This window comes from Odontomachus brunneus, unplaced genomic scaffold (assembly GCF_010583005.1).
Source record: "Odontomachus brunneus isolate Ranch 3 - 2012 unplaced genomic scaffold, Obru_v1 Obru_scaffold_058, whole genome shotgun sequence".
Classification (NCBI taxonomy): domain Eukaryota; kingdom Metazoa; phylum Arthropoda; class Insecta; order Hymenoptera; family Formicidae; genus Odontomachus; species Odontomachus brunneus.
This window is the reverse complement of record NW_022639508.1, coordinates 313,001-325,546: the sequence shown is the minus strand read 5'-3', so window position 1 is coordinate 325,546 and position 12,546 is coordinate 313,001. Positions and strand designations below refer to the sequence as shown.

Below are 12,546 nucleotides of genomic sequence, written 5' to 3'. Positions count from 1 at the left end.
GTGTCGCGTGACGCTGCAATTTATCCGTCGGCGTTGCAACGCCGTTAATACCGCCGGTGCCTACGTACCGTGACTTTGTCACGGAGCGGTATGCCATGTGTAAAGAGAGAAAGAGAGAGGAATGGTGTGTACATGTAACACGCGCTGCGTGGAAATACGGAAAGGGTAGGAGGAGAGTGGGTGAGTACGCAAACCGGGGAAGGCGGATTTATTTCCCGACAATGTTCGCAATCATATTGCGATTACGAATGCAGCGGAACGGCGGGCGGGCGGGCGCGCGACGTCCGCGGCGATGGTAGTGGCTAACGCGTCGAAAATAAATTGCGGAATAACTGACAGGCTGCTACGAGTCGCGCGCGTATATATATCGGAATGAATTGATTAATAAAACATGTCAACAATATCGGCGGCGGCGACGGCGCCGATAAAAGATTGATTAAACGCGCGGCTCCGCGCCCTGCTAACCAGCGTTTCGAAAAAGCCGCGAATAAATCACGTGCGAATAAAGGCCAACATTGCAAACAAATTTCCGTGACTGCAACGGAAGCGAGATCAATTATACGGCACGACGACCTGATCGTGGTTGAATTCAACGAAGCGCAACACCTTGACAAAATTTAACAAAGATTCTCTCTCTCTCTCTTTCTCTTTTCCTTTGTTTTGTCGCGCTTCTATATCCATCAGGATGCAACTGTGTTCCTTGACAAGCCACCCGACGACCGAGGGAGACGACGAGATCGTCATCGATGATCGCGACGAGATTCGACCATCGTTCTGCAATTATGGTCGCACCGAGACGGAACATTGGAGGAGCGGACGGGCGAGTGAAGAGGCGGGAGAGGAACAACACGACGGAAATAAATCTCCGTGTGATTGATCGTCCGCCATGAATCGCGCGCCGGGCGATATTAATGCACTATCAGTCGTGACGGGCTCGCGGATGGCTCGCGTGTACCGCGCGTGTAGCTTTGACGATTCTGTCGCTCGTCGACGTCGCACGCTCGTCGCCTCCGCCCGATATTTATGCGCTCGTTTTTCGCAGCGGGTCGAGGGTTACACGAAACACAAAAAAAGAGAGAAAGAAAAAATCCGGTAAATCGGTGGCACTCCGCCTGCAATTTCGCGAGCGCGTCGATATATAACCGTGTATTTGTTACTATATACGCCGCGTCTCTCTCTATCTCTGTTTTATCTTCTTCATTCAGATCGTCCCGCTACACTCTTTTCTAGACGGATCCGGAATATGGGCTTCGACAGCCGGCACCGTCGTAAAATCCCATGCTCCATAAGGGCGGAAAGCCAAGGGCTTGGTCAATCGGTTAATAACGTCGCTGCAAGGTACGCATACGCGAGTGTCCTTATCTCCATTTAGTAGCGCGTTTAAGAGAGATTGGAATACAGTCGAACACGTGTCGCTGCGACATCTGGCCCCTGGCTCGACACGGACTGGAAATGTAAAAAAAGAAGTTGCCAGAGATTGCGCGTCGAGAAAAATTTTATCCCTCGTCGCGAGACGTTTGACTCGAAATTATACACTTTTAAAACGATGATACCGCGATGGGTAGTCGACTGCGAGGAGTACGATCTCTTTCTCTTCGCCTGCCTTAATTCTACCGAAATTTCCAACGCTAATAAAGTTAAATAATGAAGAGATTACGAGAGGAGAGAATTCGTTGTCTTATTCTTACCTCTATTAATCTTCATTAGATTATTGATTAGATTTCTTCATCAATATTTTACCTACAGTTGAATAATTGCATAATTGGAATTAAAAGGCAAAAAGGATTAAACGCCGGTAGACTATAAGGATAATTGAATATTAAATAATTCTTAAGAAGTCTTTCTTTTTACAAACCTCGATAAAATGACATTAAGTAGCTATTTTTAGCATTAAGAAACATCTTGTATGATGTTCACCTCTTGTATGATGACACCTCAAGATTCCTCGTTGCTTTAACGAAATTTTTGGAACTAATGTAGAACCGAAATTTGGATACAGAGATCAGAATGAACTTCTCAATAATCTAATGAAATCAGAATGAACTCGAAAAAGAAATTAACGGATTGTAACAGGCGACTCCCTCTGCGAGAGGATTTGCCTTTTAATTAACTTATAGCGACAAAATTGACCGCGTAATGCCGGTTACGTAGCGCGCCTAAGAATTCGCAGTGCTAATCGCATCGATTTTCGATCGGATGTCGAGCGAACCTACGCTCGCGATCCGATCGCGATTGCCCCGACCGCGGCTCGCATTGTTTCGCAATCAAAGCGACATTGTTTCCACTGTCACGGCAGCTCGTCGACATCGATCACTGTTTCTGCTCTTCTATGGCCGTTCGAATTTGAGGAAATATAGATATAATTATCTGACAAGGGCCGAGCTCTCTTAACGACGCGTACACGGAGAAAAATAATTTGCTGGTCCAGCAAATTTTCTGCTGGTCTAGTAAAATCTTTTCGTATATGGACAGCAAAAAGATTTGCAAAAAATTGCTAAGAGTATTAATCACTATTTGCTGAATATAATTTGCTGAATCTACAAATTATTTTGCTATAAGAACCATGATGGATTTATATAAGCAGTTGCAGTTTTGCTCCGATAGCAAGTAAATTTGCTAAGGATACATTATTTTGCATCAATAGCAAATTAACGTGATTCTTAGGACAAGTACACTCAACAAATTTGTTCTATCCCGGCAACGAAACTACTTCTGCTCTGATAACGAATAATTTGTAAAATTAGTTACGTCAACTAAATTTTTTTGATGTTACTATGCAGTGAATATGCAGTAGCAACGATGATTTTGCTAAAAGAGTAAAATTATTTTTCTCCGTGTAAGTCCGAAATTTAATTCGCCGTAAGTATCTCGTGTTCAACCATCTTACTACGTAAGCTCATTAATGAAGCAGCAATGTGACGCGTTGAGGATACATTCTATCGGTAAATATCTTCGCGCAAAAAATAGATCGAGTTCTCCGTGACGAAGGACGAAGAAAAAAAATGAGAGAAGAGAGAAAAGGGGATAGGAAATGATTTGACGGTTTTTCGACTTCCCTGCTCCTCGATCGTTCTGACTACATTGTCTCTCACCAAGAGCCTTCGAACGCCGTAATCCGACACCTTGATGGATCAAAGCCGTGGCAAGGTCGTTAAAGAAACCGCTCGTTCTCTCGCCGTTTCCGCTTTGCTCTGCCACGATTCCGAGCCACGACGGTATTTCTCGTGGCTGTGGCGTCAGCACGCCGGCTGAAAAAAACGTTCGGGAGGTAAAAGCGTCAAGTAGTCTTACCTCTCCGGAGGCGACCGCCTCGCCCGGAATGAAGAGTTCCGGATAAACGTTGTCCAGGTACCACTTGAACGACTTGCACCCCAGTTTCTTCCTAAGGGCCTTTCGTTCCGATACGTCGCCGTAGTTCCCCTGTGAAAGTTCCGTCTTGCTGTCAGTGTCGCGCTCACAATGCCCGCGAAGATAAAGGGAAAAAAACGTAAGGCTTCTTGGACGGCACGTCGTGCCGATGTATTGTAGGAGAGAAGAAAAATAAATAAAGAACGACACGCGCTGGTGTGTCGTCACGACAATCGTATCAGTCGCTCAGAAGCCAAACTGATCAACTTCATTTTCCGTAATTTTCTTAATTTCATTATCAAAATATATGATTAATGTGTACCTCTGATTTTTCAAAATTAAGAAACTTGCAGAAAGTAAAATTAATCAGCTTAGTTTTTGAAAAGCTCGATTATTGTTCGACATTCAAATGAAAGTATCGGATTTTGTTATTTTTCAGGAGATACCAAGTGCTCGTCAAGGAGATTTTTTAATGTTAAATTAATATTTACGGGAAGAGTGTTCAAGGTTGATACAAGGAATCGAGTGTCTACAATTTTCCCGATGCCAAAACAGCATGAAAGCAACGTCCGGCTAAACGTTCCTCGCGAATCCGCGTCCGACCCAGTTACGGATCTCACCACTGCGAACATTGCGTACTCACGCACACGAGAGAGGGGGGATGGCACGGTGTGTGACGGAGGGCGGCGATTTATCTTATTATTTTATGAAGCTATCCACGAGGACGACATTTTCGAAAGATTTGATCATTACACAGCGGCGTGCTTACGGAAGCGATTTATTCCCTGCGCCTCGATTTATCTCGTCGATTGGATCTCGGCGGGCGGGCGACCGGGGGCGGACAAGCATCAAGGATAAATGACAGATCGTTATAGAGAGGGTCGCGAAAGAAAACGTCCCCTCTTCCCGAGAGCGAGGACACGCGCGCGCGATCCTTAAGAGCACTTGGCACCTTTATAGCCCTTTTTTACGACGAGTCCCGGTCTACGATCCTCTCCATCATCGGCCACCTTTATCGTTACCCCTCGTCCCATTCTTAGTGGGCCGCTCCCGATGTTTACGAGTAACTCGGATCAAAGAAACATAATGGAAGCTTCGACAACGGTGCGCTATAGTTTGACTGGCAAAAACTTTATCCCGGTGGTCAAGCATCAATTATTACTAATTAGCCATAACCGCGGAAAGTATATAGTCGGTTGTAGAACGGTTTAGATACATTTTTTTCCAACGAAAGGCTCCAAACTATCGCAATTGCAAGCCACTGCTGACGGTCTGCATAGCAGTCAGTTGTGAGAGGAACCGAAATGACAATGTATGAGACATCACGATTACAACGAAGGATTTGGGAAAAGTGCAAATATATTTATAGTACTATTTATTATATTCTTATCTATCAGACAAGAATATAACAAAGGGCCAATATTTACATCAAGTACACTGACAAAAATATATCTAAAAATTTATTCGTGAGATATAAAGTTTACTTCTGTGAAATAAGATTTGTTTTTGTGAACCGTTGTATCCTACAAAATAAATTTTGAAGTATATTTTCCTCTGTATATTGCCCCCTTCGCTTGCTGTCATAACTGATTACCACGCAAACTAGTGGACAGTGGCATGAGATTGTATCAACTCGGAGCGCTTCTAACTTCATTAAAACAAACGTGTATAAACCGTTCTGCGATCGACTACACCACCGAGACGCGTCTTTTATTTTTCTTCTTTATTTGTCGTTCTTCTGCGAGGCGACTGTCTGTACTAATATTATTTGTACCTGTATGTTGCTTCAATAAAAAACATCAATAATATCCTATTTTACACGAAAAAGAGTTGTTTGTCAAATAGTTGCAATATATGGACACCTAAAAAATATTGCTGCATTAGCAAACTTTTTCGCTGCAACTTTTCTTGCTGCGAGATAGACATAATACGAAGTTGCTAGAACATGTTGCTATGGTACGAAAAGAATTTGTTCCTGCAGCAAAAAAATAACGCAGCAATATTTTGTAGGTGTCCATATAGTACGATTTTCTTTTTTTCCCTGTATAGTATTCTATTCTCTTGTTTTTTTTGGATTGTGAGAGATCACATAACTCTTATTTTCACACTGATATTTTCGCTCTCATGCGAGTATGAGTGCGCAATTGTCGCAAAAAGTATATTATTTTTTATTATTTGCTGTCGCGACAATTGTATTATTTGCAAAGTCTCTAAAATTTATCTCTCGCGTTTCACCGTATTGATTTTTCGACGCGATACCGTACAGTTTTAATTGTCCCCCTCGCTCTTGCTCTCCCTCGTACTCTTTCGCGGCGTGTGTACACGAGGGTTGCTCGCGTACACATGTTGGGAACGAGTAAGGAAGGAAGGTTATGCATGCGACGATGCACAAGTGCTCACCTTGTCGTGACCTATCCTCTGATAGTAGTACTTGGCGTACTCGTCCAGCCACACTTCGCTCAGCCTTATGCTGTTCCTCTTGAGCACGTTCACGCCGCTGCGCCACTTGTAAGGCGAACGTTTCCTGAAGATGTGGCCCACGTGCGAGCATGGCACGATTTCCAGGGTGCCTGGCGAGGGCGCGTCGAGTTATTAGATTAACATTTTCAGCTGCGCTGCTGCTGCTACTGCTGCTGCTGCTGCTGCCGCCGCTGCGTTATGTTACGTCGTGCGCCAATATCGCGAAAATCGCGGCGCGAGCGCAAAGTACGAGCGCTGTGCCGAGAAAGAAAATATCGACCGTTCGCCGAATGAAACGAAAATCTGCGCGAACGTGCGTTTATTGCAGAACAAATAATCGTGAAAATGTAACACGCGGTAAAATAATCCCTTTCCTCCCGCGGAAGAGCGGATAAAAAAATTGGCGGAAATTTTTGTAGCCGGCGTTCTGTTCGCATTTGTTCATTTGTTCGTCGGATTACGGTTATCCGAGATATTCTAGCCTCTCAAATCACCACTGGAAGCGCGATTTGAAAAGCCAGCTTCTGTTCTTTCTTTCGTTTCCGGGATAACACTAATTGCGCATACCTCCGCACATCCAGGTCTTGAATGACAACTCGAGATTCTCGCCGCCCCAAATGTCGAAGCCGCTGTCGTACGTGCCGATCCGCTCGAAGAACGTTCGGTCTATAGCGAAGAGGCCGCCGGCCATCGTTGGCGACCAAACAGGTTCGGCCGGGTTTTTGTGTCGTTTCTTCTCCCTCTCCGGTACCGCGTGCCAATTGAACTTGTTGACAAAGGTTAACACACGTTCAAGAATCCATTCGCAGTCGAGCGACCCCCCACAGAAGCCACTTAAGCCTCCTTTATGAGGAATATTAGAAAATCGCAAAGTGGATCTCAAAACAGGACGACATGGATCGATTTATTCCGTATCTGGGCGCGTTCTGAGTTGGATGTACACTGAACGAAGGAATAACGAATGAACAACAAAAATGCGATTCATTTGCGTCCACCTTGCTCAGAAATTTTCTTTGCGGTTCCAAATCGCGTCGCAGGGGTATCGACCCGAATAAGACGTTCTGTTCGGATTTCTTGAGTCATACACAGTCTTTTCATCGTAAAACGGACGTTTGCATTCGTTCAGTTCGCTCAGTGTACGCCCAGCTTTACGGCGACCTTTCATTCGCGCGGAAAAATTAATCCGACGTTGTCGCGCGCTGTCACACGTAAACTGGATTGCATTCCGTGTGGACGGACGCATTCTCTCTACCACCGACTCCTCGATCAGGCGCGCGTGAAGATTTCGTTTACCTGAAGATTCCAATCGAATCCGCCGACGTTCACGCCACCCGAGTCCCGCCAGTGGTATTCCAGGGTTGTGTCGTCTATAACATCGATCACCGGACAAACTACCGTCGTCGAATCGCGGGCGATCCGGTCAAGAAGAGGCTCCAGCCAGCCCTCCGTGCACTCGCAATGGCTGTCCAAATACGTAAGCACCGGAGCCTTAGCCGCCGCTGCGCCCAACAGGCGCGCCCTGATAAGGCCCTCCCGCTTATTCGCCCTGATAATCCTCACCTTCGGATAATTTATCATGTAGTCTTCCAACTGACGCTTCAGATGAGCTGCGAAACGATAGATTTCTCGTTATTGGCCGCACCACGCGAACATCCAGCTGTATTATCGTAAAGTACTCTACGGCAACCACGATATTATTAAACCAAAATTATAGAAAGCTCCTTTTGTATAACAAACAGAAATATTTGAAGGGCCTATAAGGAGCTAAGCACGGATGTCTTAGTGCCATTAGATATTAATACTGTTTTATTAATATTAATATGATAGTGGCAGAATAATATGTCCAGCATGTCAAACGCACGTATCAAAATTTTATCGATCATCGTACGCGGCGAATCAACCTTCCACACTTAGACCGATCCTTGAGTCACAAACTTATATATATATATTTATATTCCCAAAACCCCCATTAAACCGATGACTCAAATTTCGATACGTGCGTTTGACATGCTGGACATATTATTCTGCCACTATCATATTAATATTAATAAAATAGTATTAATATCTAATGGCACTAAGACATTCGTGCTTAGCTCCTTATAGGCCATTCAAATATTTCTGTTCACGATACTATTGATATTATTAATGCACGAGAGAATTTTATGGCAAAAAGTATTTTAAGTAGAATTTTATAACCGAGGAGCACAGATCGATATTCTGCATATAAATTTATAATTGACTTTCGTTTCATATGTGTTATTCATATCTTAGGAACCGAAATGTGCCGTCAAAAAAGTTGCTGCATTTCTAGCGAAATTTGCTGTGTTCCTTAACAACCAATGGGGGAAAAGCAATTTTGACGAAGGAAAAAGTTTTGTCGTGTTAACATGAAGTTAGATTGCAACGAACGGATCAACGTATTTTGGTTGGAGCAAACAGAATTTTTTATTCTTAGAACCATAAATTTATGTCATAAGAACTACGGAAATTTGACTGAAACGCGTCCTTCAACAGAAACGCGTTCGTTCATTAAAACTGAACTTCACGTTGATGCAACTACATTTTTTCTATGTAGCAAGATAGACTTTACTCACAGTCTATTTTTGTGTGAACTGGAAACACAGTAAAATTTAAAAGAATTTATACGGCAAAAAAACTAATATATTCTCTCTGTGTGCGTTTAATACTAATATAAGTTCGTTTAAAATATAAATGTAATCCACGCGCGATTTAAATGCCTTCATCTTATATTTTCTTGCGCCTCTCAAATTTCATATTCATCTTTTCTCGCCAGATCTCTTTTTCCCTTTACGATCGATCGTGTTGAATTTCACGTTTTCACGCGAAATATTTTTTACGGTTTCCCATTTCGACGAAAAAACGTCCAACATAAAAACGTGTATACATAGTTGTTAAAAAAAAAAAAAATTGAAATAAAAATATCGGTTTCCGATAGCGGACTGTCGCGTAATTCGTAGCGTAACATGCTAATTTCGCGCGATGCGCGTTGCCGCATTATTAACGAGACCTTAGTATCTAGATTTATCCAGATATCGATTTCATCGGAAACGTGCGGTTTTCAGTCTCCGTACCTTCCTCGCTCAATTTCCGTCGATTCGGAAAATATAAGTTGCCCCGCTGGATCTACATCGCGCGACGTAGGAGAGTATTGCAACAATAAACGGGCGGGCGCTCGGTTTCTCTCGGTTTCTCTAACGTCGATTACGTCCTTAACGTCGGATTACGGTTTATTTACGATGTCATTCGCAAGCTGTTGCGGCGAACAACAATCACCCGTCCCAGATTCATTCCGTAACCGTAATCAATTTAATTGTACGCCACGTAGAAGCAACCATAATGCCCGCGTAACGGTATTAACCTTGTATTTATCCGGGTTATTAACATTTTATCGTGACGACCTAAGCGAGGCGAAAAGAAAAATGAACAAGAGAGCAGGGCCGACGGTCACTTGTGCCTGTACTTCCAATAAAGATTATGTACGGCAAAGCGCCGGAGACGGCGGCGGCTCCCTTTTAATCCGTCGTTAAAGTTTCTCGAGTAACGATCGAATGCAAAAAGAACGAAACTCGCGTGCGAAAAACACGCCCTCCTCTTCCTCCCTCATTCCGTTTTTTTTTCTTTCTTTATTCGAGAAAGTTTACTTATCAAGAAATATATAGCGGTGGGTGGGAGCTCACTTCTAGCATCCTGTAAAACGAGCGTTACTGTCGCCGCTACCTGCCAATTAAAAAGTAACTCGGCGCGAAAGAGTGAGAGAGAACGTGCCATATCGCTTTTTGATCTTCTTTTTAGGAGTGCGCGTAAATCTTACGGTGAAGGAACGATTTCTCGTATTTGCACCGCTTTTGCGACAGAGAGAAAGCGAAGGAGAGAGGGAGAGAGAGAGAAAGAGAGAGAGAGAGAGAGAGTAAAGCCTCTCTGTAATATCGTTTCGGGCGCGTGTTACGCGTCTGCATCGTCTGTGGTAACGCAACGTGCTATTTCTGGCAATCGTACGCGAGATTTAGATTTATGGCCGCGTATCCAGCCATGGCTCGCCGCCGGACGGCCAGCAATTAGCAGACATTCGTGATTTATTCTCCGTTAGGGATGGCTTTATGAGGGACCGGGCTCACTAATCCTAAGCCTCCACCCTGTTGTAAGCTCGGTTAACTACGGACAGTATAAAGGGATTCTCTTGGCGGATCAGCGTGTTTCGTGCTGGCGCAATGATTACCGAGGCGGGATGAGACGATGCCGCTACTTGGAAACGATAGAGACGTCGGTTCGATTATATGCATTCACCCCTTTCGTATTGGACGCGCGCGCCTTCCGAGTCTGATCAGCTTCGACACGGAGTTATCGTATGACGCGACGTACCCCGTCGTCTCTCTGCCACGTTCCTTCTTCTCCACGGAATCTCGCATCGATTCGCGACAAGAATTTTTCTCCTCCGCGCTGGCAAAGGTGGAGAGAAGGTGGAGGAGAATGAGAGAAGGTAAGAAAAATACGTAGAGTCGTTGTGCGAGTTGCGCGCGCGTTCTCGAGTACAGTCGCGAACTGAGAAAATATCCTCTCCGGCTCCTCTCTCTTTCTCATCATCCCCGAAGCGCGCCGGAGATGAAAGGTACGAGGTGTCGCGCCGTGTCGTTACTCGAACGAGAAGAGATCTGACCGTAAGAGGTCAGAGGTCAGACATTTAATGCGCACGCAAGCGACGTACGTGCTTGGATTCCGGGCGCATACCGACCTGAATTAATTTCTAATGAATTCCTCGAACACACACACACGCACGCGTGTGCGCGCGCACATACAGATATGCACACAAACGAATACATAGTGTGTGCGCGTACACGCCCACACACATATACACACACTTATACACATATATGAATACACATAAACCGACTGTGGCCATTATTGCAAATTTGATTACGACTTTGCCGAGTGCGCTATGAGGCGCAGATAATGGAAACGCTCAAAGAGCTAGCTCGTCTGTCGCCGTCGAGAGAGCGCTCACAATTAACTCCGTAATCCCCGTCTCCAATCCCCCGAATAAAAGCTAATTATCGTGCGTGCGTTTTGCCGAGGGAGCGAAAGGCTCTAAAGCCCGCTCTGTAAAATTCATTACAACTTTCTTGTGGGCTTTATTAATTATTGAATTCGTCTTAATCCGTTCCGCGCGATTCGATGACGGCGGTGATGGCGGCGGAGTATAGTTCTTCGAAGACTTAAGAAGATTGAAAAGAGAACGTGCTAGCCTGCGTTCTTCTTACCGTCCTTGTCTTAAATTAGAGGAGAATATTCGATAATAGAGTGTTGATAACGAGAGAAAGGATGATTATTCATATTAAATCTCCGTTTTGTAATGTTCGCGCCTTCGAGCTATTTCAGCGACGCAACAAAAAGGAGGAAGACGCGTTAGCTTGCACCTATACTAACACACAACACACATAAATATACGCACACATACACATGCCCACACGTCTAGCCATACACGAAGTATGTATAGCGTTTCTGCGATAATGCGATCAGCAGCTCGTTAAAAGGGACACGTCAAGCTGCCCAGGAGATCGCTAAAGCGGGCGACTATACTTATGGGGTTTGACTTCCGACCAGGAAGAAGGTTTATCTCCAGCTTTTAATAGGGATCGTGCAAGCAGCCATCCTGGCTATACCGTTTCTGTCACGTCGCGACTTCCCCGGGTTAATCTCATACTCTTCTTCTGTCTCATGGGATTTTTACGATTCTCCCCCTTTATTATACGCGAATTTCGCGCAGATTGCTCTTTCCGACAATAACGGGCTTGCGCAATAATTAGAACGAACGACGATACGATGTTCGGCGACTTTTCGACATGAGCTTTCATTCCGTTTTCCTAAAATGACGCGTTATGGTGCTTGTCGACACTGTTTTTATTTCCCGCGCTTAACAGCTGAACCAGCTCGACTCCACGACTATACATATATCTCTCTTTTTTCGGTTGTCCTAGTTTTTTCGCTAAATCGGTAATTTAGATCTCGATTTGTTGTATTCACGTCAATTTATACGAAAACATGCGTCTATGTTTCGCAACGCTAATTGCCTTTCCGCATTCGAACAATGCGCGAGCGGGCAACACGCGTGTACTTGTTTCGACCGGAATTACGCGTTTTTACATACTTCTATAAAACGGCCTTAAGCGAAAAAAATGTTTTATTTCGATAGATTGACGCATGAGGTGAAATAAATGACGGTGGTCGCGATGACATGTACATTTTTGGTCGCCGTGCGCGGGTGAACGAGCAGCAATTCGCAACAAATCGACCGTGGGTTAATAGAGGGGCCGCGAAACGTTTATGAAACGCGTGCGTGACGCACGGGCATTTTTATTTTCCGCGACATTCTCGCATTTTCAAATATAATATGGCCGTCGTCGTTGTTCGCGCGGGCGCGCGCGCCTGCTCTCGATTTTGCGCGGACAAGGACAAATGGAGACGTTAAACCCGGTCCGTCGCGGAGATTGTATGGACCTCTCGTAATTTTCTGGGCGTTCGTAGCGCGCGCACATCGGGGAGTTTCTCTTCTATTCACGTCGCGCGCGCCGTACAGTGGAGAGATGGATCGCAATTAATCGATCTATCGCGAAACTACGGGAACACTGTCGCGATAACGAATCACCGCGTTGAATGGGGAGAAAGAGAGAGAGAGAGAGAGAGAGAGAGAGAGAGAGAGAGAGAGAGAGAGAGAGAGAGAGA

The 12,546-nt window shown here is 44.8% G+C and overlaps 1 protein-coding gene across 5 annotated transcripts in view; it reads right to left on the bottom strand.

Moving 5' to 3' along the window:
• Positions 1 to 12,546, bottom strand: part of LOC116845845 (putative polypeptide N-acetylgalactosaminyltransferase 9) — a 309,697-nt gene that overhangs the window by 14,573 nt on the left and 282,578 nt on the right. For all 5 annotated transcript variants that reach the window (XM_032819001.1, XM_032819000.1, XM_032819004.1 and 2 more), the window contains 4 exons: positions 7,102 to 7,415; positions 6,376 to 6,574; positions 5,749 to 5,918; positions 3,292 to 3,420 (listed from right to left, as the gene is read on the bottom strand). In XM_032819001.1, the coding sequence (XP_032674892.1) occupies positions 3,292 to 3,420; positions 5,749 to 5,918; positions 6,376 to 6,574; positions 7,102 to 7,415 (812 nt within the window). The remainder of the gene's footprint in view (positions 1 to 3,291; positions 3,421 to 5,748; positions 5,919 to 6,375; positions 6,575 to 7,101; positions 7,416 to 12,546) is intronic.